A 26,875-nucleotide genomic window follows, 5' to 3' on the forward strand; every position below is an offset into this window, starting at 1 on the left:
TTTATTATTCACTTGTTTGTTGTACAATATTTAAACTTAGATTAATAAGTGTGTAGTGCATTCTTTTATTTAGCAAATTGTAAAAGTAAAAGCGTAACTAAACTAAAATACATTATTTTTAACAACACTTAATGTAAGTCAGTAGCCATGCTGTACTATTAAGGCTTGCATTACCTTACGAATTTGATTGCTGGTATTTAAACAAGACTTGATGCCAAGTGAAAAGGATACAGAGAGAATCTCAATCGCATGCTCCTGTAGGAGAACACAAATTTCTAGCAAGTTATCGATGGCAGTTGCTGCAACAGAAGAGTTCTCATCTCTCAGGCATTGTATGTACGCATTTAGTGTGCATTGATTTATATCGGAATTTCCTGGATTGTGCTTAAGGTGACGTATTAATACAATAAACGCTATCGAACGTATTTGTGCGCTTGGAGAGAATATCAAGTCTAATAAACGCTCAAATAGCTCATTTATAAATACAAAGCGTTTTGAGGTTAGGCATTCAATCTCTTGCAAGGGTCCTAGTATGACATCCTCAATATTGGACTGTTTGATAATTTTAATTAAATCGAGAAAATGCGGCGAAATATCGTTTAAGTTGGTTTTCCCATAAAAGCCTATAGTCATGGAAGGCAGAGATCCGCGAGACCCTAGCTCCTGCACCAAATTACTGTCTACCGATTCAATGTCGGTTATAATCGGTTTGCTGGGCATCTTGGCCTCAGCATGACCATCTAGCTCGTATTCCATTTTGACCTCCTCTTCATCTAGCTCTGATAAACTATTGGATTTATGTTGTAGCAAAGCAACGGATTGTACTAAAGATTGTAGTTTAGATATTGATGAATATTTGGCTGCTAGTTCCGTTAATATGCCAACGTATTGCTCTATAAACAATAAAGCACTTGAGGGATTAAAGTTGATGTATGACTGCAGTACCTGTACGAACTTAATTAACATTTGACAAGCCTCCTTAACGCTGCTATGGTGTTTGAAAAATATAAAGTAACAGGTGAGTGTAGACTGAATTTCATCTTTGTGTTCATCCTCAAATACAGTCGGTTGCAACAGTTCGAGTATTCGCAAGATTTGTACGAATCGATGAAAGTGATGTTCTTCACGCAAGGCTTTCATGCTATTCTGCGCTCTACCCTGCATAATAGAGGATAATACGCCCAAATGGCGCAAAAAGAGTGAAGGATGCGAGGCGGCAAGCTTGCGTAAAAGCAGCTCTGTATCGGCAGACAATGTTTCAAAGTCCTTTTTAGCTACTAAACTGCCCAGACAGGTTATTAAATTATTCGAGACCTTATCCGCCTGACAACCTTTTAGACTTTGTAGCTTATGTGTTTTGCTACTTAAATTACAGAATTTCAAAAATTTTATCCGCGGATACATAATATAAAGCTGTTGCAAGATTTGCAGTTTCAGATTTTCGCTGACCTCACACTTTTCTACATACTTGACTACCTTTACCATTAGGTCTTTTCGCTTTTCGGTAAGCTTAAACAGAAGATTCATTCGCGAACATAATTTGAAATCATAATTATCAGCTGTGTCGGTCTTGAGCTCAGCTATGCCCTCATATATTATAAAATGTGCAAATGCTTCCAATTCTGACAGTTCCAGATTGAAAAAAGCATTTGGCTGCACATTCTTGGACATATACTTGTCCCGCCCTTTCCATAGTTTAGGATTTGTGGTAAGTGCCTCAAAATAGTTTAGCACTGTGGTAAAATCATAATCAAGTTGATATTCTTTAAATAAGTATTTAGAAATGCCCTCTATGGTATCCCAATTGGTTTGATGATTTATTAAGGAGAGTAAATAGAAACGAAATTCGCTGCAAGATTTGGAAAACAGAAACTTCTCTTTCAATAGTTTTGTGGCGACAATTTCGGGATCTGCCTCAGCTAACCAGTCTATGAAAAGACCATTGTGAAATATCTGATCATATTTGCCTGTTTTAGCGATTTTCTTAACTTTGATCTCACTTTCGAAGCTATGAATCATTTCTCTAACAATGCTTCTAGTTTTTGTGGGATTGCATGCCTTTCGATTATTAAAATGCAGCTGCTTTGAATTTTGTAGCATAAATAGTAAACTATTATTAAATAATTTTAAATTCAACCGGCTATCTTGTGCTATTTTAACATTCTTACCCAAATTACTTTCTATAAGATGATAGGATTCGTTAGGAATTTTACAACTAAAGTAACTTCTTAGCAACGTGCAGGCATTGATACTGATTTGTATAGAGTTCTTATGGGAGGAATCCAAAATCTCGGTTATGCTACTAAGCACATCATCATTAGTTGTTGCTGGACTAACGACAAAGTCCAAAAGATTATGTATTAAAGTTCTATATTTGAAGCTAGATATTATATGCTGATTGGGAGATTTGAGTAGAAGTGTAATCACCTCTTTGTTGGCACATTTGTTATCTTTCACACCCTCTGTCCCATAGGGACATATCAGTATATGCTCCTGAGCATGAGCCATAATTTTCGGAAAATCGGGAACCGTTTGAGAATGCGAATGCAAATCTAAGGCTTGCACTGTGTAATGACCATTCTTGGCACCACGTGCTTGTTGTATTTCAATTAACTGCGCCAAGTAAGCCTTGTTTAGTATAGCATTCTTCACCAGATCGAATTGATCCAATACGGCAGTGTCCAGCATGGCCAAAAGCTTGGACATGGAGTTAACAGGCGTGCCAAAGTTTTGCACAAATAACACTATTTGATCCGGTGTAAGATCATTGAGTGCCGCCTCTATTAACCGATCAACAGAAGAGCGTATCATTTTGAGCTTTAGCCAATCGGGCAACAATTGAATTTGCTCTTGCGGCATGGTGGGTAAGAACGCAACAGGTGCTGGTCTCCCTGGGGGGAACCAATAATCAAGTATTGGCACTGATTCGGACATATTGGTATTTGAGTATGTTAAAAGTATTATAAACGCATGTATTATGTTTATATGTAGCGGCAACTGTACCCCATCATCAAACTGTACCATTAGCAAATCTGGATATTCAGTCCATTCATAAGGCTCATGAAATTCCCTCAGCTTGATTATATAGTTATTGAACATGACAAACAAACATTTTAAGGTCTGAACTCTATTTTCATCTGGCTGCAACTCGTTCTCTTCTTGGGAGATAATTATGTGCTGAAACATTGTGCTACGTTCTACAATTAATTGTGCCATGTCTATAACATGATCTAACATTTCATTAACTGGATCGTTGAGTGTATGTGCCGTTATGAACTGTATATAGGCCATTATAAGCTCTGGGCAATTTTCCACTTGGCAAGCAGACCGCAGCTGTGGTATTATAAATGTTTTTACCTCTCCAAAATGTGGTATTTGCTGTATGGATTTCAAAAGCCATTCATGTTCATATTCGCCTGAATTTTTAAAAATAATTTTTAAGCCTGCCAAGGCTGCAACTCTAGACTGTTTGACGGTTGATGATAAACGTCGAAATATATAGTCCAACACTTCGCAGACTACATGATGATTATAACTAGAATCCATTATCAAATTTCTTATGAAGTTAACCAACTCGGCGTCCCGACTGTTTTCCTCGTTAATGATATTGGCATTGAATAAGAGAAACTCACATAAACATTGCACTGGCAAATGGCTAAAGTCCCCTTCGCTATTCTGCACCAAGTCTGAGAGCCAAGGCATCGATTGTGTCGTTCCCTGTCGTTGTATAATGTCTAATAGCAAATCTGGCTTGCGACAACGACAAAACATATGCCCTAACTTGTAAGTTTGATTGAGAAACTTGAGCTGCTCTAAGACTAAGCTTGGTACTTTTCTGGGCGTTCCCATGGGATCCATTAGCATAAGTTGTGTAATTAATATGGCATTTTCTTCGGTAATTACCGCATGCGGCGAAGTTTGTGCAGCTAAATATGTCTCGAATTGTAAGATGTGATCCCGTTCCATTGTTACTATCTGCAATACATATTTTGTATATTTTTTCACATTTTTATGAGATTGTTATAGATCATTATAGAACGCACCTGTAATTCATCTTTGCTGGATAAAGTGTTGTTAAATTGGTTGGTTATGCAAGTTTCCATTAGCATTTTCATTGTGGGATAGTGATCCCAGCAAAAGGCACCAAAAGTTGAAGGATTATGCGCAGATATCATCAATAATATTAGCCAGGCTTTCCAATAGAAAGCTATAATGGCCAGCTTGGGTGGATCGTAATCTGGTGGCAGGTGTATATTTTCTGGATGATGATACTCGGACATGCTGAACAGAAAGTCTATAATATCAAATTTATTTGCCTGCACTGCCGGATAATCTGTAGCCTTCATGCCTGATACTCTTTTGATGACAAGGAGCAATATATCAAAGGTGTTGGCTATAGAGAAAGGTATATCCTTGGTAATGCCAATTAGGATAATGCGCAGCAAAGTCTCCTCATGTATGGGGGTCTCAGAGATGATGCGCAATATAGCGCCACGTTCCGGCTCGGAGGGCCACTGATCACAGCGTGAATATTGCTCGGGATTGTCCAGCAAAAGCAGCTTATGCAAAGCCTGATGATACTCACTTGCCTGCACCTTAAACATTTTGGGCACAATCTCGTACATCCAGAACATGGAATCCAATTGGATTTGTGACATTTGTGTGTAGAGTTTAATCAATGCTTGATTATTTCTAACATCACGATTTGTTTTTAAGGAGACACTACCCTCGCGTGCCTGTGGGGTGGCTGAGAGAAACATGCAAAGGCACACAATATCTACCATGGAATGAAATACGCGCTCCCTAAACTCAAACTGTTCAATTTGTGGTGTGAGATCTTCGCGGACACTCACAAACTGTTTGCAGAATTTAACAAGATTCACATCAAAGCGCAGCATGCGCACAAGTTCTCTTAAAAAAACCCGCAAGGTTCTCAAACAGTCGTCTCTTTGTAGCAAGAACTCTTGATAGATTTCAGCCAGATTAACAGCGGACTGATCAGGTGACGTCTGGAACATGGTAGCTGAAATCAGAAATGTAAACAAATTAATGCTAGTACTTTATGTCATTATCATTACTCACCTAACATTCCCATATTATTGGGATTCCTTGTATTTGAAAGTTCGTTTTGCACTACCAGCTTCATTATGGTACTAAGTATATCTGGTTGCAAGTGTATCATTTCCTTTAAGCAAGACATATAATGATTGATAAGCGGTTTGGTCTTCAAGCGCATTTTAACCAACACCAAAAGTACTTCATTATCCTGCGCGTTTTTGCCTTTGATATTGAAACATATGTAGGACAATAATTGCTGCGCAAACTTAACAAGCTTGCCATTGTGTATCCATAGCTCTAGCCGAGAGATGCTTAGGCAGCGCACCTCTGCAATCCCCGAACAGGTACAAAGAAACTTTACAAAGTTGCGGGTATAATTGTCCTGCTGTTGCCGCTTATTCAGCTGATCTCGTATTGCTTCGCTGACCAATTTTTGAACTATGCTATCAGAGAATCTGCGCTTTACCGAGCAAATAGTTTCAGTGCCCTGATCTGCCTCACCATGCAAATATGGACTGACGTCCAAGCTTTGTGTGGAGTTATCACCAGAGTCATCATCAACTGTCACGCTGTCTCGATGTGTTTGTCCGCTCGAGACTACAGTCGCTGTACTGGCATCCCAACGCAACAGACTTAAGTGTGGCGTGCGCGTTCTGAAGGCGGCACATATATTTTTCACAAACGGCGCGCAGTGATCATTGTCCGCCCAGTATCTCTCATTGACTGCATCCTCTATATAAGTGCGTAATATTATTTCCGGCCACTGTGAAACATCGGCAAGCGCTCTAGCTAATAGATTCGTAAGAAGTATGTGCAAGTTTACATTGTAGCGCATTTTAACGTTAACCTCTCGCCGCAGAAATGATAAAAGGGCGTAGACAATAACATCATTGTTAAATAATTGTGGCTGCACTTTAGACAAATACAGCAATGTTATGTACCCTATATTGTCGCCTTTTGTCCTGGATGCCTGCGATGTTACATACTTTAGTACGCCACATATTAGGCGCACACCCGTATCGTTTTCATTTTGTTCTATAGCTGCGTATATGTCTTCTATAATAGTTGACAAATCAACGTCCACAGCCAGTTGTTCCCATAAATCGTATTGCGAAAGGGCCGAGCTCGAGGTAGAGGAGGCTATATCAGTGTTCTCATCCTTTGCGCTCCCACGAAATCGTTTGCTAGGATGATTTCCAATGCCTGATGAAGCTTCTCTCTTTCTATCGACGGCAACGGCGTTCGGCATTCCTTTTATAGGGATTATTTTGGTCTTGGGATCATCTCGGACTCCTTTTGTACCAAGCGCAAACAGTTCTCCACCAAGTAGAGCTTTCTTCTGTCCCCTATTTGAGACATTTACTTTGTTGCGATCCATTTGTTTTACTTAATATTTTGAAAAGATATGTGTGACTTCTTATTCCTTTTTTAACATTATGAACAATATTATCTTATCGATTTATCGATATGTATTAACACTGTACAAAAATATTTATACAGAATTCATTATAAATGTCCCAAAATTATGTTTTGATGAGCCTTGATACATTTCTGTATATAGTACATTATTAAAAAGCAACATATATTTAAGTTTTATTAATAAATTTTAAAAAGTTTATCTAATTTAAATCTAAATCTGACCATTATAGTGTTTCCAATAAACAAATACCATTCCTGTTAAGTTTTATAAACATCTATTTATGTTTTAATTTTAAATTTATATACGGTATTATATAGTGAGCTATAATTTTTTGATCATGTATCGGAAAAAGTTGCTAAGTGAGAGCAGAGAGTTCTATATGTACAAACAAAAAAAAAACAGCAATATCTTTAAACGTACTATATCGAATTGTAGATGGTTTTCGAATATCTAGTATCCAGTGATGTAAGTTTTAATAAAATCACCGACATCGACGTTTTGAATAAGAAACATCAATGTTAGGTTATAAAATCGGATCCGCTGTTGTAAGTCATACATCTTCAGGAGAAGTACCTAGCTAGCTATGGTATTATTTGGCTAATTTCAATATATATAATTGTGATGTGATGATGGAAAACTATCAAAAACAATCGATAGTGAAAGGCTACTAACGACGATAGCTCAATAGTGTAAATCTATCGACATTCGCGATAGTACCATCGATATCTCCCACCTCTAGTGTGTAGTACAACTGTTTCAATTCTGTTGTACCAACAACGAATGCTCTTGGTTAGTCTCATCAAATTTCAGTATTTTTTCCCTTCATTTTTAGTGTATTTTTATAGTTTCGATTTGGTACCACTTAATTCTGTATTTATCCCATACTCAAGGCTTTGTGTTAATTTTACTCGCGCATAGAATTGTAAACAAATATGGATTTTATTGACGATTTTATAGAGGAATACAAAAGCAATCCTTGCTTGTGGAAGGCAGACTCCGTGGATTTCAGGAACCGTACAAAACGACAGGAGGCATATATGAAACTTATTGAAGTGGCAACCAAACATGGAGAAATGTACAACGTTGAGAGAACCAAGCAGAAGATTAACAATCTACGATGTGCATTTCGCCACCAACTGAGAAAATATAATGAAGTAAAAAAAAACGGTGAAAAGTATGAGCCTTATTGTCCAAAACGGCGTTACTTTGAGTCTTTGATGTTTTTAAAAGACGAGGAAATCGGCGGCACAGGAGCAGGCACCGAACGACGAGTGAAGCGGGCCGACAATCTACGTGTGCAACAAAATACGGAAACCAACAACACTGTTGTCCTTGTGCAACACGAACCATGTGAGGAATTTTCGGATGTGGAAAGCCTACCCAAGCAGGCTAAAACTGATCTTAGCAAACTATCTCCAAGCAACAGTACTAACGAGTTCTGTACAAATTTATTTGAGGAGGTTGAGGCCGACCCAATTATCAGTATTGAAACGGTTAATTCGAGCACCCACGTTGAGCCACAATCGAGTACCACGATCAAGGAAATCGAAGTAATAATGCCAGCAGAAAGAAGTAAATCTATTCAAAGCTTATCTTCCATATCAACTCCTATGAAAGATAGGATTAATTCGACTGTACAAATAGTGGATTCAAATCGAGATAAACGCATCAGTGCGCGTCAAAAATACATAAATAAGAACACTAACAATACGATTAACAATACCAATAGCAATAGCAACAACAGCATTGCCAATAGAAAACGTTCACTATCTATTTCATCGCAAACATCCCAAGATGACAATGAGATGCCACCAGCAAAGTGTCGAGCTGAGATTTCCAGCAGCGATTTTGAGCGCCTCTTTTCATTGGCTCTTAAAAATGCTAATAATTCTCATGAAGATCCTTTTTCTAGTTTTGGCAAAGTAATTGCTCACAAATTGCGAACAATGGACAGTACACAGGCCATATATGCGGAAAAAGTAATTGCTGATGTTCTCTATCAGGGTCAGATGAAAATGCTATCTGCATTAAGTATAACTCAATTCTTAGGTGTAGATAATACAACTGTTTATGTAGAAAGTCCATCTAAATAATCGTATGTATAATCAAATGATTTGAATAATATGAATTTTAATTATAATAATACATTTTAAATACCAACAAAGATACTTTGTTATTGTATTGGGAAATTAATGAGTTTAAAATCCAAAACTGTTAATTTTAATCTATACTTTTATTGTGTTGCTACGTTTGATAGACAATTAGAATATGGCGCAATATCGAAAGTAAGACTGAAAAAACTATCGATATAAGTATAAAATTAAATATCAGCCTCCCACCCAAAAGTAGACACATCCCTAATAAAAATTTAACAAGACAAAATATATAATAAAAATGAGTAGTGCCCATAGGGAAGCTGTCCAAAAGCAAATTCATCAAGACTGGGCCAACAGAGAATACATTGAAGTTATAACAGCTAGCATTAAACGTATTACGGATTTTTTAAATTCATTTGGTAAGTCCAAGCTCAACTTGTGTATACATACATACATACGTATGGATACGAGGGAGTTTATGATTCCACATACTTTTTATGTACTCGTGTACATACACAATGTATTGTGCATCGTGTTTCCGAAATATTTTTATTATACTTATTCCCTTTTCAGACATGTCATGCCGATCCAGATTAGCGGTACTCAATGAAAAGCTGACAACATTGGAGCGTAGGATAGACTATTTAGAGGCTTGTGTAACTCAAGGCGAAACCCTAACATAAAGAATCTTAAGTGCTTAGTGTTAACTGCATTTTATATTGACTATTTGTATTAAAAACAGCTACTTAGCTAAAACTTTGATTTTAGTTGCACAATGAACGGTTGGAAATATGAATCAAGTAATAAGAATTTTTATTTGGGCGTATATACGATGATTTCATAAACATTTTCAATATTTGTTAATACATAAATTAATAAAGCATGCTTAAGCGCATAGAAGTAAATTTTCGTTTAGGAGTCTTAAGATATAAATTTATTGACCCATTTCAGCTGGATAAATCTGTCTTAACATAGCATGCTACTTAATTATTCACATAGAACCTCTGTACGGACTGTCTTGTTTTACTACGTAGTATTACAGTGGTATGCATCATGCATCTATATGAAAATAGCAAATAAACACAAATTTGTATCACCAAAAGTGCTTTTTGAGAAGCTGTCGTGGGCGTGAGTATGTGGATGGAAAAGGGATCTATGATAAAGCATAACCGACGAGCGCGCGAACTACTGGTATTTAAACTCTATTTCTTATTAGCATTCAAAAATAAATTAATAATGTAATTTAGTATATTTAATTTGTGTGTTTATTTCTACGTATTTGTAGACTAACGTTTTATTATTTGGTATGTATTTACATAGTGCTTTTGTTTTACAATAAATTCAGATTTTCTTATAAATTAATACAGCATTAATATTGAAATGCTAAGCTTGTATTGCGAGCTGAAAATTTGATTATGAGTAAGAATACATATTTTTATTAAACAAATCACATCGCTTAGTGGTTGTATTCTAACACGCTTATATTCAAATCAAAATCAACTTTTTAACTTAATTAAATTCCAAAATCTTATAAGTTTAGTGACTATAACAATCATTACATTTAGTAAGGTGTAATTGAACTACATTGAATAAAATTTAGGCAATAAATACATTATTATCATGAATCTTAAACTGGTTCTACGATTTAGCTTGTCCTATTAGCTTTAATTGTTGTAATCGATGATGTTATATTTATTTTATTGTGCTGAGCCTGCAAAAACATTGTGTTAAATAATTGAATGAACACTATTTGGTAAGGTATATTTACCTCCGTAGTATTAGCTTCTTCTAAAATTGGCACAGTAACAATGCTATCTGTATGTTTTTTGTACAGAGCCTTAAGTTGCTCAATTGAAACCACAAGAATACGATTTTTTTTTGCTGTTTCAATTATCTGTTGGATAGACAGTAATTTAAGATTACTTTCTTTAAATTAAAACGTTATGTTTACCTCCTTGTTCTGATTGTTCAATTGTTCATCTATTAGTATGATTTTTTCTTTAAACTCGGACCAAGAATTGCTTAGTGTTTCAACATGAGAAGTTATGTTTTGCGAGCGATCTAACAAGTCATCCAATTTGAGCTGGAAATCAAGTAGATATATAAAAAAATGTCTATAAATTTTTTTGAACTTGAATTTTTGCTTACTTTGTGCGTTTGAATTTCCCCATTAAGCATTTTAACGGTCTGGCTCATCGTATTGTTGACATTCACAAGGTTGTTCTTAAAATTTGTATATGCATTTTGCATTGTCTGATTAAGCAGGCTCATTTCATTTGAAAAGTTTAGTTGCGGTGTACTGGATTGCAGGATTGAAAGCTGGCTCATGTTAGCCTGGAATATAAATAAACATGCTAACAATGGCACAGAAAATCTGAAATATGGGTCATATTTACTTTTAAATCCTCAGTTTTCAGTTCAAGATTTTTTTGTAGTTCTAAGTTTTTGTTAAAGTGCTCCTTTAGCCCTTCGATGTCAGTAGCCACTGCCTCAAGTTTCGCTCCAAAGTCTGCGACTAGTTTCTCATCCTTAATATAGTTACCTTGACTGCTTACAATCGATTGAAGTGAGCTGAAATTTGTACCTAAAAGCTCCACATTGCGGGTTAATTCATATATTTGGCTTGTAACTGAAGTCTGATTTTTAATAAGGAATGAAGTAGTCTCATGCCATTGTTGGAGAGTATCTGGAAATATTTTACCTATAACAGAAACTGAAAATTTGATTTGGAGATTATCATAAGTTTTGATTAGTTTATAAAACAAGATTAGTACAAGGATTAGCGTAAAGCTTTTATTTACCTTCTTCAATTTTTTGACGATAATCAGAAATCTGTTGTCGTAAGTCAATATAAAGCCAATAGAGAATTCCCACAAACAAAGCGGTTGTAATGCCAAAAAGAATTGAGCCACATTTTCGAAAGCATATTTTTTTCCGATGATTTCGACGCGTACTGTGCACAGTATTTACCTTTAGTAAGATGATTAACAATGTGATATTCTAAAATTACAAAAAATAAACTGGTCTTACCCATGCGTAGTCTTCAGGGTCGTCGGTGGAGACCGACAATAATTTGTCTTGTGAGTTAACAGCGCGGCGGGTATCTCTTTTTGTCAATGAATGCGCTATTAGTGCGTCCAGCTCCCTACGTTTCTTCATTTTCTTTCCTCCACCAGAGCGCAGGGGGACTTCAATGCGGTGATGGCACTCCATCGTTGTATGCGAATTTAATGGATTTATATGTAGAAAAATCTATTTTTATTATAATAGTCAATAAGAAACAATTTTCAAGTCCACAAACACTTGTACTGTAATGTTATCAGAATATTTCTTTTGCGCATGATTGTAAATAGGGATGTTATATACATATGTTTACCGTCCGATAGACATATCGATGGTGTAAACTATTTATATCGATATTAAAAATAAATAAGCGGATTAGTGTTTTCAAATCCCGTTTTATCATTTATCCCAATAACATAAAATGCATATTTTAGTTTAGACTATTTATTAATGAACCTATGTTGCTATACTTTTAGTCAATGAATTACACTTAGTTGGCATTAGGCGACTTAAAAAACAATGGATCAACTAACGATTTTGGAAAACGACTTAAAAAGCGTTCAAGCCGGAGAAATTTAATTGATATTAGACGCTTATCGAACCACCAGCCATTTATCTCGTTGTGTACAATGCCAGCATCCGCTTCAGTTGCGCATCGAATATAAACGCAGCACGATTGGGTATCTAGTTGAACATCACATATTTTGCAGTGTGGGCCCACTTTTTCGTATATGGAGTCAACGATCAATTGCCGGAGGTGTGGTTGTTCTATTTCGGATGCATCAAACATATGTCTGATTTTTAAACAAGATGTCGGTGGGTTAACAATTTTATTTGAGTTGTCTAAAGCTGAGCTTTGCCATTTCTTTGATATGGCTAAGTCCTTATTTCCCAGATTAGTATTCCATGTTATAGTACGCAATTGTTCACCATTTCGTACAATCATCCCAAACAGCACACGACTGTCACTTTCTTCCAATATTTTTAGAGCTTTGTTCCAAGAACATATGAGTTTTGAACGTTTATTTGATGGCAACAGCTTATCTTGCAATTGATTAACGATGACTTCACAGTTCTCAGAGTTCTGTGAACTATGATACATTAACTCATTAATTATATCCTTGCGGAACTGCTCAGCTGCTTTAAGACTTTCTCTTCTCTTAAATCGATAAACAAAAGCTAAGAAATAAATAGCAAGGCAAGCTGCTGTAATCAGCAAAAGCAAACCAATCACCGTAAAAAATCGCGATATTTTTTTCCGTATAATGCACTTCAGTGGCAGACTTGGCTCAATTAGTTCAAACTTCAAATTTGCATCTGGAGAATTGTAGTCGGTGTCTGTTGGACGTGTGGTTCTTATCATCCACTGTGGGTTTTCCGCAATGAGATATTGTGCAGCCAACAATTTGCTTTGCAAGTTCCACTTCTGCACATTGTGATTGTTGCTCAGTACCTTTTTAAATTCACTCAAGTCAAGTATGGGTGAGTGTTGCTCATTTATGCAGTGGTGTAACCTAGCCTTTTCATTCAGATACATAAAGAGTTCTTTACTTATAATCAAAGCTATTTTAAATGAATCCTCGCTTATACATGCAGTCTGTAGGGCCCTTTCATTTGGATCACATATCGTATATCTTAGGTCCGTGTGTGAAATGGGAGTCATATCGAATTTTTTGGCTGTGTACAAAACTGTTATTACTGTTAAAAAGATAAACAGTGAGGCAATAAGTACTTGTGGTATTATATATTGGCTAACATCAGGTTTCTTGAGAAACGACTTATAGTCGAATGAGAGTAAACTTTTTATATAGCCGTTCTTTACATATCCCTTAGGTGTGTACATGGTATAAGCATCTTTGGAGTTTGTTTTTCTTTGAAACGAGGTATCTCGAAAGCTTAGCAATCTATTTACTACGCCTCCATCGGAGTTGTTGGCTTTGCTACTTAGTTTGACGTAGGCAGGTGAATTGTCTGGAGTGAAGGGTGGTGAGCAAGGCTTTCGATACTTGCTTGTTATATTCAATGCATGATGCTCATTATCCGTTTCATAGTGTGACGCCAAGACCGGCGGTGGTGCATACATTCGGGATGCCGGCATTTGTACCGTATTTACACTAGTAGCGTTCTTGTGAAATACTGAAGAGTTTCTCAACATTTTCATATCATTGTTGTTATCATGCACATTTGTGTAGAGATTCGCATTCCTTTGCATCGGTACTGTCGGAGGTGGAGAGGCTGTATTCGAATTGTCCATGGAGTACAGTACGTAGTTTGTGATTTTACTTTTTTTGAGCTTTTCATTTTTCTTATGTTTTTGAAGTTTTTTAATTAATATTTGCCTTGTTGTCTCAGTTACTGGAGTATTGGGGTAACCAAGTTCTTTTAGTCTTCTGTGTATCTCCATGTCACTTAAATTTGCTAAGTTTTCGGTCGACATATTGTCTGAAAATAAAAACAACTTTTTTACTAAGTAAATTTACAATAGAGAATCTACTTCCGATGTAAGATTAGCAGCCGGCATAAATACATAAGTATATACACTTACATACTGTATATATCCAACACAATTTCAATGATCATCATAGAAAAGTATTGGGACAGTCATAACGTACATACGTACATATGTATGTATTTGCCAATGCCGTTTGATCATGAAGCCATACATACATATAGGAACATACCCACATACATACAAGATGTAGATACAACTGAATATATTTTCTTTATTTTGTTAGCAATTACAAAATCAATTTTATAACCACATGCATATATCCATTTTTGCAAGCGCAATTAAATAATTAACGTACACAAACAGATTAACATTCATACTAATGCACGCTTTTATGCAGATGGACCATAGTAAAATGTGCATACATATGTATGTATGTACATAAATGTATGAATGTATAATAAATGTGTAGAAATTATTCTTAATATATACTTATATTGTGTACTCTTACTTGTTTACAATTTAAAAAAATGCTTTCAGTAAAACTTACGCAGTCTTTTATTTATAAAATTAAGTATTTAATTTATGTATGGCTTTTGTAATAATATTCATCGATCGTCAACTTTAGCTATACAATGCATTTACTAACGCTAATCAAAATTCTACATAGTTGAAGAGCGCCTAGAAGGAACAATGGTAAGAAACATTATAAAAAAAATCATTATTTACATTCATTAGGAGCATTTTATCAAGGGCCTGACATCGATGCTCACTAGTAATTTCAGCAATGCTAATTTAGTTTTAATAATCTTCTTAATTACATTAGAGTAATTAGATAGAATATTTAGAATAACATGTATAAATTCTGATTAATTTACTTATATTGTACATGTAAAGGTAATTTTAAAACTGTGCAACAATCGTTGTTATCTTGACTTGAAACAAAATGCACCCCTGTGTGCAGGGAGTCTTATGCTCATAATAATCGAAATTAATTCGATAATTTCCTTTGGAAGAGTAGATACATAATTGTTTGTGTGGTTAAAGAATTTAATTATTTTATTCAAGTATAGGTGTGTTCTATTTTATTATTCAATAATGTGCGTGTTCTTTTCTAATATTAAAATAATTGCAAATAGATAGTGAACAGCCTTAACGCATAAATGTACACATTAGATATGTGACAAAGTCAAGCTTCCACCTCTACACTTTATTCCAAACTAAACTGAAAATGTTGAATATTAATATAAAAATGTTCATTTCAGGGTAAACGCATGTTGTTTGGAGCACTGCAGTAGGGATGAATCGTAGAGGTTTAAATACTGGTAATACGATGTCTTCTCAATCAAATATTGACGAAGCAAGTTGGAAGGGGGTATCAGAAGGCCCAACAATGTTGCCTTCAACAAATTCAGCGACACTTAATCCGGACGCCAATAATCAAAGTGGATTTCCCCAAGGAGGTCTCCCATACAATTCCAGTGGTAACCCATACCCACAGGCTGGTCAATCGTCTCCTGCCGGCAATCAGTCCCTTGTATTCCAAAACTCAAACCAGCCTGGTTCGAATACTCCGCAGTACACGTCGTCGCCCGCACCATCGGGATCATCGACCCCAGGGCCTGTTGGAGTTGGCGCTCAAAATATACAGGGAAATTATTCACAATCGACGACTGCGGGAAACTTTAACGGACCCGTTGGCGGACCCTTTGGCTCGCCATCATCAGGCTTAGGGCAATTTAGCCGCCCGGCCAGCTCTGGCACTCCATTCAATAGTGGTCAACCCGGGGGACACTTTTCTTCGCCAACAGTTTTCGGAGTTGGTGGCCAATTCAATCCCATGCCACCGGCATCGCCATTTGGGCACAGTGGCAATCATCCCATGATGGGAGGCCCCCAGCAGATGGATAGAATCGACCAAGGCTTCAGAAGGCATAACTCTTACTTTAGTCACACGGAGCACCGCGTATTCGAGCTAAACAAGCGTCTTCAGCAAAGAAACGAAGACAGCGATAACTGCTGGTGGGACTCCTTTACAACAGAGTTTTTTGAAGATGACGCCAGGCTAACCATATTATTTTGCTTGGAGGATGGACCAAAAAGATATACGATTGGACGAACGCTTGTGCCGCGCTTCTTTAGAAGCATCTTTGAGGGCGGTGTGTCCGACTTGTACTTTCAGTTGAAGCACGCCAAGGAATCTTTTCACAACACGTCTATAACCTTGGACTGTGACCAGTGCACGGTTATCACACAGCATGGGAAACCATTTTTTACAAAAGTATGTGCAGATGCAAGACTTATACTAGAATTTATGTACGATGATTATATGAGAATTAAATCGTGGCACATGACCATCAAGGGACATAGAGAGCTCATTCCAAGATCTGTAATTGGCACATCGCTGCCGCCAGACCCTATGCTACTTGACCAGATCACAAAGAATATAACAAGAGCCGGCATAACAAACTCGACACTTAATTATTTGCGACTGTGTGTTATACTTGAGCCCATGCAAGAGCTAATGTCGCGCCACAAGGCTTATGCACTTAGTCCCCGTGATTGCTTGAAGACTACTTTATTTCAAAAATGGCAACGCATGGTGGCACCCCCCGGAAAAAAGGATCCCCAAAGGCCACCAAATAAACGTCGCAAAAGAAAAGGCTCTAACTCCGGAGGCGGCAATAATACAAACACTCCACCGGTAGCAAATCAAAAGCGTTCTCCATCAGGGCCCAGTTTCTCGCTCTCATCGCAAGATGTGATGGTCGTGGGTGAACCGACTCTTATGGGCGGTGAGTTTGGCGAAGAAGATGAGCGACTAATTACACGTCTAGAGAACACACAGTATGATGGTACCAATGCTGTGGAACATGATAATCACACTGGATTCGGGCATGCCGACTCGCCAATATCTGGCTCCAATCCCTGGAGCATGGACCGAGCGGGCGCTATACCAGCTAGTCCGGGTAATGCATCGACGCAACAAAATAATGCAAATATAGCTGATATTGATAAGAAGAGCCCCATTGTCTCGCAATAGGAACAAATGATAAAAGTCTCATTTTTCGATATATTGTCAAATGTATTTTCATACTTGCATGTAAAAATATTTTTAAATAAAGTTTCAAAGCTTTAGGTAATGTATATAAGGTTATCAAGTATGTTGTAATTATTTACATCACATGCGAATCATTTATCCGATTAAACAGTGGATAAATACTTAGCTTAATCAGTTTATTCCAAGTGAGAATTAAATATTTTTTTAGAGATGTTAAGCACAAGCACAAACAAGGAAATTTGTCTACTATTTGTGCAATATACTTGTAATTCCTTAATTATCATATAATATCAATATCTACATTTCTGTTTTCTCTTTGTTCTTAAGTTCAGAAATTGAGAAAGTAAAAGGTATAAAAACTACTTTGTTGTTTTTACTTAATGGGGGTTTTAAAGCTTAAAACGTTATGCAAACGAATTGGGCGTGTCTTAAAAAAACGTAGGCATGCAAACAATAGCTACATATATCTAATAAGTAGGGACAGCTACTATTTACGTCAACATTATTATCATAGTATTATAATAGCAGCACTTGACGTAGTTTAATTAGAAGCAATCAAATATTTATATGCGTTGTAATATGAACGGCTTTTCAGTCTAATGAATGATTGATTTTCATAATTCTTAAAGCATTTTTTTATTTAATAACATTTTGAAAAATACAGCTCTTCTCCTGCAAATATAACAATTACAATAGATTGATTTAATTTATTTAAATCTTAATGCCAGCATTAGCAGCTGTATCGCGATAGCGCTTAGAGTAAACCTCCTCAGGATCATATTTGGCCTGCAATTGTTTCCACTCTTCGGGCTTATTATCATGGATAAAGCGAATAACTTTATCTGTGTTTTGCTTTTGCTTTTCGCTGCATTTGCTGCACTCTGTCTTCAAGGCATCGGGCAGGGATTTCTTCAGCTCCTTGGCCTCGGGTGTGCACTTGCCAGTCTCAAGCAAACAATTTAAATAATTCTTGAACAAGCGATCGGACTTTAGGATCTCATCCACATCAATGTTATCATACTTTGTGGTATACTTTTCTTCAGCAGCTGCCAAAGCAACTATCATTCCCAATCCCAAGAACAGCAACGAAGCCTTCATTTCTACATGAAAGGTAGAGAGAGAGAATATAAATTTAATTATTTTAATTGAAGTACACAGCTTGGCACAAAGAAGCAATTTTATTTTTATGTATCTGCATAACCAGGTAATGTCTTTGGACTCATGTATGTACATGTGTAATTATGGATGAGCTGTTGCTAGTCACACTTGCCTACTTTTTATTGTTAGTCGACAATAATAAGTCCAAGGTCTACAATTTGTGTAAAGTGAATACAAGATTTCAGAAACGATTGAAGCGAATCTTTTGAATGCATGCAGTTAACACGCTAAATCTACACAAATGTACGAAATATGAATAAATAAATACAATACGAAATCTTTCCGTTAATTGAAATCGATGCCAAGTCCCTAAGCAAAGCATGCAGCAGTCGCAATAGTTAACGCGAAAGATGCGAATATAAAAGATCAATAACAAATTTGCATATTTGCAATTAAATTCAACTAACTAATTAAAATGCAAATATATCCCTTTATATGTCGCTCTTACTTTTATTTTCGTTGTAATATATGTATGTCAAATGATAATGCGAAGCTTCCAGCCACACTAGTAGTTTATTATTGAAAACACTCAAACAAACTGACGATGACTTCAATGGGGTTTGCTTTTATACTTGATCAACGATAGCTTGGATATATACGAACATACATGTATATATGTAGGTATATATATATATATATATATATATATAGTATATATAGTATAGCTACTTGAACAGACAATATCGGCAGCTTGCAAATATGTTGCAAGCTTGTAGTGCTACTTTGCTTAGAAGCGAAGGGGCTCTGCTTGAATGTCAAACTGGTGATTAGTTAAAGTACATTATTAAGTTTTTATAATTTATCATACATATATTTATATATAGTCATATACATACATATGTATACACATATATATGCACATACATATTTATATATTACTCATTACGTAGTTACAGTGCACAGGTCGCTTAACCATTAACTGTTTCTTATAATTGTTTTCGAAGTTTCTATTGATTTCTGATTAAAAAGCCGCACTATATTTTACCCAATTAGAAAAGTGCTCTCTTAATTGTCTATTCGATCCGTATGAATAATATTGCATCTTGCGATACAAGTCTACTAATATATACAACAAGATAAGCATTTGGTGGAAACTAGTTTTGTCTACAGGTCACTTGATATTGGTATCATAATCAACAAGTTGGGCAACCCAACTAAAATATATGTATGTATGTATTTGCGCATTTATACATACATACATGACACATTCAACAGCTGCCTACAGGAAGAAGTGTTCCCAAAAAGATGGAAGCTGCAACGATTTATTCTCCTGCCCAAAGGAAACAAGCCCGTGGAGCAACTATATGGGGGGCTGTATACGGAAGCAAAGCTTTTGGAGGAAATGACACTACACGCTCCACGGTGGATGCCATGAAGGCGTTGATCGACATCGGATCCAAAGCGATCGAAGGAGATCGCTCGAGTTGGGACACCAAAGAGTACTGCGTTACCCAGGATATCCCAAATGCCTTTAACACAGCGAACTGGGCGCGAATAAGGAACACTCTAGCGTTCCTTGCTACTTCCCGGGTATCATATTGAGTTATCTGCGGGATAGAGTGTTGGAGTACGGCGATACCAACTGACAACCGGTGTTTTACTGGGATCAGTCTTAGGGTTCAACCACCAGATAGACGTAAATTCAAAGGATTCGCAGATGAGTAGTAGTAGCCAAAGAAATCAGGAAAGTGGAATGTTTTTAGCTGGATGGATACGGAATGGACACAAAACGGAGGCTAACAAGCCGGAAACAGGTGGAGTTTATGAGAGTGAAAGTAGGATGCGCTACGCTCAAGTTAAAGCATCAGCAGTAGTCAACATTAAGAGTCTTGTGAGGAAGCTAGTTGCGGCGCTTTGTATTATCTCAGTCGACATATTGGCAAAGAAGATGGATACGATGTGCGAAAACCCGCACACAAGGATGTAATTTACTAACCGAGGAAGTTAACTTCCACCTGACATAATTCCTTCCAATTAATCGCGGATACCGGAAGTACCTGCGCTGGCTTAGGCATGAAGATAGCTCTGAATGACTGCTCTATCAGTGAAGAAGGCTCGAAGCTCGTAATGTACCATGGCATCAGATACTCGGATGGGTGGGAGATCGCGAACCAGTTTATTAGAGGCATCCAGAGCGATCTGATATGATGCGAGAAGGAGCGATTCTAAATTGGAATAAAGTATACTTATAATACTTTAAAATAATACTTTTAAATAATTATATTTAATCATTTACTATAAAAGCAACCATAAATTGAAAATTCAATAATCGAAGAACAGTGTCCCTTTTATGTTGTCAAGTTGAAAGTTTATCGATAGCGATAAATATTAAAGAGTTTCATCTCTAATTGACAGCTAGTTGAGTTATTAAATGTGTGTTAGCAGTGAATTTTTCAATGGTAATAAAATAAATACTAATTTGAATTAATGAGAAGCAAAATAAAAGTATATGCTAAAATTATAGCACTGTTTTCATTCAATCAGTTAGTTCTCTTTACAAAAAAGCATAAACACATAAAAAACGCAAAATTTATGCAAATTTGTGTTTTTCTTTTTAGGACTGAAAATTAAAGCTGTTCTGCCTTGACACAAATACTATAGCATATAGATTAATGCAGGCGAAATGTTTATGTCGATCGCCCCTCCGTTGATGGACTTTGAAGATGAATTGTTATGGATAAATCAGGCAAGCAATCCGAATGTATCTGTTTTATATGATAAGTCAAACTATGTGACGCCAAACACGAAGGTTTTAATACAACAAGCTTTTATTCAACCACTAAGTCTCCAAGATCAACAAATTCTGTTTGATGATTTGCTAAAACAGAATAGGAATATTGCACATCAATATGGATTAACGCCGTCTAAGGTATGTATATGTGTACATATATGTATATACTTATACTTATATATATTTATATAAATTGACCCTTCTTAGTTGCCTCAGCTGGTTGAGAACAATCCACTAATATCAATTGAAATCCTGTTAAGGCTTATGATAAATACAGACATAACTGAATACCTGGACGTTTTGGTTAATATGGATATAACATTACATTCATTGGAGGTTGTTAACAGGTAATATACAATAAAGCTTTAAACCCATTAAGCCTTTGGTTTCATATACAAAATATTTCATCCAGACTAACAACGTCTTGCTCTCTACCGACTGAATTCATTCATTTGTATATAAGTAATTGCATCTCAAAGTGTGAAACAGTTAATTTACCAAAAGACAAGTACGTGCAATCACGATTTGTTCGTTTGGTATGCGTCTTTCTTCAATCTTTGATTCGAAACAAGATTATTAATGTCAAGGTAAGCTCAAACTGCGATAATTTTAAATTAAATTATTGAATTGATTTGTACTTTAAGGAACTATTTATTGAAATTGAAGCCTTCTGCGTTGGGTTTAGCAAAATAAAAGAAGCAGCTGCTTTATATCGTCTTATAAAACATTTGGAAACTGGAGAAACTAATCTTACTTCAAATACTCTAACAAAATAATTAATTTTTTGGTTAATAAAATTTTTTATGCAAAATTTAATACTCTTTACTTATTAATATACATAATTTATTTGATTGTGTATTTGTACCTGTAATTCATGTTAATTTATATGACACATACTTTGCTTTTTGGGTGCATTTATTTAGCCAACTGATAAACTCCACCAGAAAATAAAAGCTTGTGCTCACGAACCTTGCGCTGTAAGAAATGTTTTAACTCATCTTGAGTAAATTCAACGCCACCACTATGCGATGCAAAGAGTTTAAGCATCTGATGAATACGATCGATTGGCATTGAATCTAGATTGGTTAGCATTCCAACAATATATGACCAAAATACTTGAAGTTCTTCCTCTCTTTGATCACTTGCTGAAGCCATTGCGGATTCCAAATCTTCTTCATCGGCGTCTGTTATATTCATATCCTCAAATTGTGTTTTTTCAGATTCCTTTTCTAACAAACTGTATACGCCAGGCTCAGTTTCAGAAATCAAGCCGTGGTTTTGCCAAAAACTTATTCTTCTTCTTAAAGCGGACTGTGGAACTTTGGTCAGTGTGCTAAGCTCTTCCAGAGTCCATACATCTATAGAGATATATTGATTATTTTTTTTGAAAACGTCATAAATAAATTAAATACTCTTTTTTTGAAAATGATATATTATAACAGCTTGTGTGGGCGGAACTGTCATTTCCATAACTCTTTCGCCAATTTCAATAATAATCTGCACACGTCCGGTTACTGTCCGCCAATTGAGTGTACGATTCCCCTTATAGGACTCATAAGCACTAGTAAATTTTTTAAATTCATTTTCCATCTCCTCGGGTAACTGTAAGCTTTCTTTGTTGAACGAAGGCCAAAACTGAGCAGAGATTATGAGAGCAGAAATATCAAATAAAGGACCTGTAATATATATAAAAAAAAAAATAGATAAAATAATATTTAAAAAAAAAAGTTTTTCCACTTACTTTCATTGCAATTACCGTCGCCATGTATATGAGTGTTAATACGTTTTGAATCTGTTACATCCTTTAACATTACTTCACAGCTGTGTAGCAATGATTCTCCAAATCTTATTTTTAGCAATTCCAGATTTCGAATTTCTTTTTCTGAATTAAAATCCAGTTGGGAGAGCAACCTATCAGCCATCAAGTTGCGATATTCAACCATGAATAGCTCCTTGCTGCCATATATGTCAACCACCATTGAAATAATATCCGCCGAACGTATTATTTTTGAACTGTTTATATGCAAAATGTTTGGATCAATCCCAAAGGGATCCGGTTCCCAGTTCTCCCAATTACTAAACTCATCCAGACCAGCTTCTTTACCTTCCTTAACAAATTCCCCCTTCGCTAGCTCTTCCGAGAGATCTGTTGGTCCCTCCTCCGTAAGGGCCGTAACAACGCGTCTAACGGTATCATTACGTTTGCGCAAATAGTCCTTAATAGGTGCAGTTACTATTTCCAAAATCACACCTGTGCTGTCCAAATGGCGTATGGCTTTAATTGCTGCCACATAACCAGTTAAAATATCCATTGTATTTACACCGGGATGCAGAATTCTAGCCTCCAATGAACTCCTTAAAGACTCTGTCAGATAAACTCGCATGTCAATTTTCTCCATGCAAATTCTTAAATCATCTATGGCTAGCGTAGAATCTGGATAATCTAAAAAAAAAAACTGTATTGCGTGCAAACTTATTCTAAATAAATATACCTATTATTATGCTGAAAAATTGACTTATTACATTCTGTGCAAAGGTTTCGTACATAAAATATGTAAGTTTAACTTTGAATGCTTGAACAGAATCTGGAATTTTCTCGGGCAAAATGTCTTTCTTGGATTTAGGTGCAGTAAATATGCTGGTTAGCCAGGTCATTACAGTATCGTTGATCCACTGTGACAAAAAATCAAATGTAAAATACATTTATGTAAATAAATGGACAATAAAAAACCAAAGACAATAATTACCGATTCTAGTTGTTTGAGATGACTTCTATCAAATATTCCAAGACAGGTATCGGTGATATGCTCCTTGATTTTTAATTTTATTAGAGCAGTCAGTGCACTGCCTGCTAAACGGTCTATTAAGCCCAATTCAAATAATTTGAAATTTGACGACTTAACCATTTCAGATAGTTTTACGCAACAACATTGCTCGACGTCGCAATTACAGCCCACACAAGGCAGATCAGTAAAGACTTCAGAATCTACATACATAATAAGAATAGTATTACACAACGTGTTAATATGAATTTGTAGTGACAATACCCACCTATTGTAGTGGATGCTTGATACGAGTCTTTAGTAAAAAGCCGAAAATGTAAGCAATAAAAATCAGAAACGATACTATTAAATGTTGGCGGTAATTGTGCCAACATTGCTATGTGCAATGTCGTTTGAATACTTTTCAACTTTGCCGATAAAAGTGGATTTTTGCTGAGTTGCATTAACCGAGATTTCATCTCCTGCAAGCATTGAAATCCATTGTATAGTTCTTCAATTGCTTCAACAAAATGAGAAAACAGTGCATTTGTATCCTTTAGCGCTCCAATTGCATATGAATCACTTAAACTTTTATGCTGAGGTGACGATGATTCCCCGCTTGTAAGGCAAAAGTGTTTCCAAAATTTCGGTGCAAGAATATTTCGTGCAATTGATTCCGTTTCCAATTCAATAATTGCAGTCAATCTGTCAATATTTCCCACATATGAAAGATGCCGGTAAACATTTTCATATGCTTTTTCATCAACATTCTTCACGGGATACTCAATCTAAGTCAAAATAATATACATACATTACATTCCACGTCAAAAATGTATTTCAACGATACTTACTTTTCCATCTAAAATTGGAAATATAAGCACGACATCAGACCACAAAGCGCGGTAGTCACACATTTTTAATATGTACAAAAGTTATACACATGGAGGACAATTTTTGCTCGAAGAAATCGCTACGAAGTTCCCTTAAAAGACTCGGATAGATTGATGTTTTTACAAATCAAAATACGATTTTTTAAGTTGTATATTTATTTGAAGTTGTATAGTATAAACCTGTATTTAAATGGAAAAAACTGTACAAAGAAATTTTGCAATGCTGCAAAATATTATCCAAATAAACAATAGGCAGTGACCACAATAGTTTTAATAGTGTACTAGATTATAACTGAACTTTCGTTGACTTGCGTTGAAAAATAGCGTCAATTGTTGAAAAGACATCACTGGACTTTCTAGCAGCATCTACTTTAAAATGAAGTCCTCTTAAGCCATAATAATCAACCAATGGTTTGGTTTGCTTATGATAAGATTCAAGTCGTTTTTTTAGAGCTTCTGCATTATCATCACTGCGTTTCATTAAAGGCTCGCCTGTAATCTTGAGATATATTTTGATAAGGTGTTATAGTATATATTAGGTGTTTAACTAAATTCAATTTACTTACATCATCTTTCATTGGTATTTTGGGCGGGGCAAATTCCTCATGATAGGACCGTCCACTAGCTTGATGGATCAATCTTCCAGTAATTCTCCTTACGAGCATGTTGTCATCAATAGCAAACTCAACGACTGCGTCCAATTGTGTGTTCCTCTTGTCAAGTAATGTATCAAGCTTTGTGGGAATATTGCAAATTTTCAAATTAATATTTATACATAAGACTTCCGGTCATATACCTTCTGAGCTTGTACGACCGTTCTGGGAAATCCATCCAGCAGAAATCCATTCTTGCACTCTGCTTTATCCAAATTCGAATCAATCATATCTACCACAAGCTCATCGGAGACGAGTTTACCTTCATCCATAACCTTTTTTAATTCTGCACCGAGTTTGGAACCGGATGAAATCTCAGCGCGAAGCATATCGCCGGTGGATAAATGGCAAACGCAAAACTTTTCCTTCAGCAAAGGAGCCTACAAAAATATAGAAAATATTAGATATTACTTTGGCCATAAGAGTCCAGCTTCCCTAGATCCTTCGAAATTGATAAGTACTTTGCCTATGTTAGACATGTTAGAAACTAGACTTAGCAAACGTACACTAATACATACATATGTATATACATACATACATACATATAATTATACTGAGCATAAGCTGCATACAACATTCCACGTGTTTGCGGCAAAATTAATAATAATAGCCTATTATGGATAGGCGGCTATATAGATAGTTAAATCCAACAAAAGATCAAAACCAATAATTAAAAATAGTGCTCTTGATGCCAAGTACTTGTACAAACGGAACTCATATAAAACACATATGTATATAAATACAATACATACATACGTGTGTATCTAAATCAAATACAAATCTACTTAGATTTTCTAGTTTATATTTAGTAGCAATCATGAGTGAAACTTAATTTATAAAGATACTTTTTGCCAATATATTTGTGTAAGTCAGGATACATATAATACATACATAAATGTTTGACCTTCATTCGGTTATATAACTTGAAACCCACCTGTGTGCCTTTGCCAGAACCGGGTGGGCCCAAAAGAATAGCGTTAATTCCATGAGCATTGGACTCATAGCGCTCGACCGGTATTGCTACGTTGGGTGCCATTATATGTTATATTTTATCCGCGTTGTTTTTGTATGTTAGCTTTTATTCATAACGCGTCTTAGTTTCCTGATAACACAACTCGTTGTTGGGTGTCCAAAGTTTAAGATAAATAATTCATTGAACCAGTGAGTCGTGAGCTGAACAAACTATTTACTGTTTCCATTGCTGTAATTTTTGTAATCGATAACTGGTGCGGTGGTGATAATCTAAAATTAAGATTGTTGCCCTACAAGTTAAAAGTAATTAAATTGAAGATGGTGTGAAAAATTACATTTTCGCTCTGTCTCCCGATGAAGCAATGGAGGCCCGATATCTTTTAGTACGTATATAGTATTCTACTATGCAAGCTAGTTCGATAAGCTACTTATCATATCATACATTCATACATATCAGCTGTTTAGCGAGCTTGATCAGCGAAGCTGCGCAGTATCTGGTATACTGTCAAGGTATACTACCCGCCAAGGCAGATAGTTGTGACAAGGCAGCAGCAGCTGTGAC

General features: G+C 36.0%; 11 protein-coding genes across 16 annotated transcripts in view; 5 read left to right on the forward strand and 6 right to left on the reverse strand.

Moving 5' to 3' along the window:
- Positions 1-30: 30 nt before the first annotated feature.
- LOC108597239 (integrator complex subunit 1) lies at positions 31-6,455 on the reverse strand. The gene is made up of 3 exons (XM_017983688.2): positions 5,083-6,455; positions 4,044-5,023; positions 31-3,975 (listed from the first exon to the last, which is right to left on the reverse strand). Exons 1-3 carry the CDS (start codon positions 6,434-6,436, stop codon positions 139-141), a joined length of 6,171 nt encoding a protein of 2,056 aa, XP_017839177.1. The 5' UTR covers positions 6,437-6,455; the 3' UTR covers positions 31-138.
- Positions 6,456-7,356: 901 nt separating this feature from the next.
- On the forward strand, positions 7,357-8,607 carry LOC108595603 (J domain-containing protein DDB_G0295729). Its single transcript, XM_017980869.1, has one exon. It carries the CDS (start codon positions 7,411-7,413, stop codon positions 8,569-8,571), a length of 1,161 nt encoding a protein of 386 aa, XP_017836358.1. The 5' UTR covers positions 7,357-7,410; the 3' UTR covers positions 8,572-8,607.
- A 209-nt stretch (positions 8,608-8,816) lies between these two features.
- Positions 8,817-9,374, forward strand: LOC108596082 (probable protein BRICK1-B). The gene is made up of 2 exons (XM_017981499.2): positions 8,817-8,993; positions 9,148-9,374. The coding sequence occupies exons 1-2, from the start codon at positions 8,873-8,875 to the stop codon at positions 9,255-9,257; spliced, it is 231 nt and encodes a 76-aa protein (XP_017836988.1). The 5' UTR covers positions 8,817-8,872; the 3' UTR covers positions 9,258-9,374.
- A 471-nt stretch (positions 9,375-9,845) lies between these two features.
- On the reverse strand, positions 9,846-11,884 carry LOC108596079. The gene is made up of 7 exons (XM_017981496.2): positions 11,605-11,884; positions 11,376-11,544; positions 10,971-11,287; positions 10,723-10,908; positions 10,526-10,657; positions 10,343-10,468; positions 9,846-10,285 (listed from the first exon to the last, which is right to left on the reverse strand). The coding sequence occupies exons 1-7, from the start codon at positions 11,785-11,787 to the stop codon at positions 10,220-10,222; spliced, it is 1,179 nt and encodes a 392-aa protein (XP_017836985.1). The 5' UTR covers positions 11,788-11,884; the 3' UTR covers positions 9,846-10,219.
- A 181-nt stretch (positions 11,885-12,065) lies between these two features.
- Positions 12,066-14,725, reverse strand: LOC108596076 (inner nuclear membrane protein Man1). 4 transcript variants are annotated; one of them, XM_017981491.1, is made up of 2 exons: positions 14,637-14,725; positions 12,066-14,079 (listed from the first exon to the last, which is right to left on the reverse strand). In XM_017981491.1, exon 2 carries the CDS (start codon positions 14,072-14,074, stop codon positions 12,128-12,130), a length of 1,947 nt encoding a protein of 648 aa, XP_017836980.1. In that variant the 5' UTR covers positions 14,075-14,079; positions 14,637-14,725; the 3' UTR covers positions 12,066-12,127. The 4 variants fall into 4 exon arrangements, with proteins under 4 accessions (XP_017836980.1, XP_017836978.1, XP_017836981.1 ...); XM_017981489.1 differs by lacking the exon at positions 14,637-14,725 and adding an exon at positions 14,445-14,474; XM_017981492.1 differs by lacking the exon at positions 14,637-14,725 and adding an exon at positions 14,305-14,379.
- A 368-nt stretch (positions 14,726-15,093) lies between these two features.
- On the forward strand, positions 15,094-17,464 carry LOC108596078 (LIM domain-binding protein 2). Of its 2 annotated transcripts, none has more exons than XM_017981493.2 (2): positions 15,094-15,159; positions 15,352-17,464. In XM_017981493.2, exon 2 carries the CDS (start codon positions 15,387-15,389, stop codon positions 17,127-17,129), a length of 1,743 nt encoding a protein of 580 aa, XP_017836982.1. In that variant the 5' UTR covers positions 15,094-15,159; positions 15,352-15,386; the 3' UTR covers positions 17,130-17,464. The 2 variants fall into 2 exon arrangements, with proteins under 2 accessions (XP_017836982.1, XP_017836983.1); XM_017981494.2 differs by lacking the exon at positions 15,094-15,159 and adding an exon at positions 15,169-15,186.
- Positions 17,465-17,778: 314 nt separating this feature from the next.
- Positions 17,779-18,851, reverse strand: LOC108596081 (ejaculatory bulb-specific protein 3). Its single transcript, XM_017981498.2, has 2 exons — positions 18,754-18,851; positions 17,779-18,247 (listed from the first exon to the last, which is right to left on the reverse strand). Exon 2 carries the CDS (start codon positions 18,243-18,245, stop codon positions 17,859-17,861), a length of 387 nt encoding a protein of 128 aa, XP_017836987.1. The 5' UTR covers positions 18,246-18,247; positions 18,754-18,851; the 3' UTR covers positions 17,779-17,858.
- A 1,785-nt stretch (positions 18,852-20,636) lies between these two features.
- On the forward strand, positions 20,637-21,827 carry LOC108596080 (CCR4-NOT transcription complex subunit 11). The gene is made up of 5 exons (XM_017981497.1): positions 20,637-20,704; positions 20,864-21,174; positions 21,244-21,383; positions 21,449-21,623; positions 21,681-21,827. Exons 2-5 carry the CDS (start codon positions 20,929-20,931, stop codon positions 21,810-21,812), a joined length of 693 nt encoding a protein of 230 aa, XP_017836986.1. The 5' UTR covers positions 20,637-20,704; positions 20,864-20,928; the 3' UTR covers positions 21,813-21,827.
- A 37-nt stretch (positions 21,828-21,864) lies between these two features.
- LOC108596075 (anaphase-promoting complex subunit 2) lies at positions 21,865-24,726 on the reverse strand. Its single transcript, XM_017981488.1, has 7 exons — positions 24,650-24,726; positions 24,088-24,586; positions 23,784-24,022; positions 23,529-23,709; positions 22,778-23,479; positions 22,449-22,712; positions 21,865-22,394 (listed from the first exon to the last, which is right to left on the reverse strand). Exons 1-7 carry the CDS (start codon positions 24,710-24,712, stop codon positions 21,952-21,954), a joined length of 2,391 nt encoding a protein of 796 aa, XP_017836977.1. The 5' UTR covers positions 24,713-24,726; the 3' UTR covers positions 21,865-21,951.
- A 123-nt stretch (positions 24,727-24,849) lies between these two features.
- On the reverse strand, positions 24,850-26,471 carry LOC108596048 (adenylate kinase). 2 transcript variants are annotated; one of them, XM_017981434.2, is made up of 4 exons: positions 26,276-26,469; positions 25,485-25,721; positions 25,255-25,422; positions 24,850-25,187 (listed from the first exon to the last, which is right to left on the reverse strand). In XM_017981434.2, exons 1-4 carry the CDS (start codon positions 26,375-26,377, stop codon positions 24,975-24,977), a joined length of 720 nt encoding a protein of 239 aa, XP_017836923.1. In that variant the 5' UTR covers positions 26,378-26,469; the 3' UTR covers positions 24,850-24,974. The 2 variants fall into 2 exon arrangements, with proteins under 2 accessions (XP_017836923.1, XP_017836924.1); XM_017981435.2 differs by having other exon boundaries at positions 25,089-25,180; positions 26,276-26,471.
- Positions 26,472-26,573: 102 nt separating this feature from the next.
- LOC108596045 (oxysterol-binding protein-related protein 2) overlaps positions 26,574-26,875 on the forward strand; it is a 28,689-nt gene continuing 28,387 nt past the window's right edge. The window contains exon 1 of the mRNA XM_017981427.2: positions 26,574-26,696. Within this exon, the coding sequence (XP_017836916.1) occupies positions 26,668-26,696 (29 nt within the window). The 5' untranslated portion in view covers positions 26,574-26,667. The remainder of the gene's footprint in view (positions 26,697-26,875) is intronic.

This window comes from Drosophila busckii, chromosome 2R (assembly GCF_011750605.1).
Source record: "Drosophila busckii strain San Diego stock center, stock number 13000-0081.31 chromosome 2R, ASM1175060v1, whole genome shotgun sequence".
Taxonomy (NCBI): Eukaryota; Metazoa; Arthropoda; class Insecta; order Diptera; family Drosophilidae; genus Drosophila; species Drosophila busckii.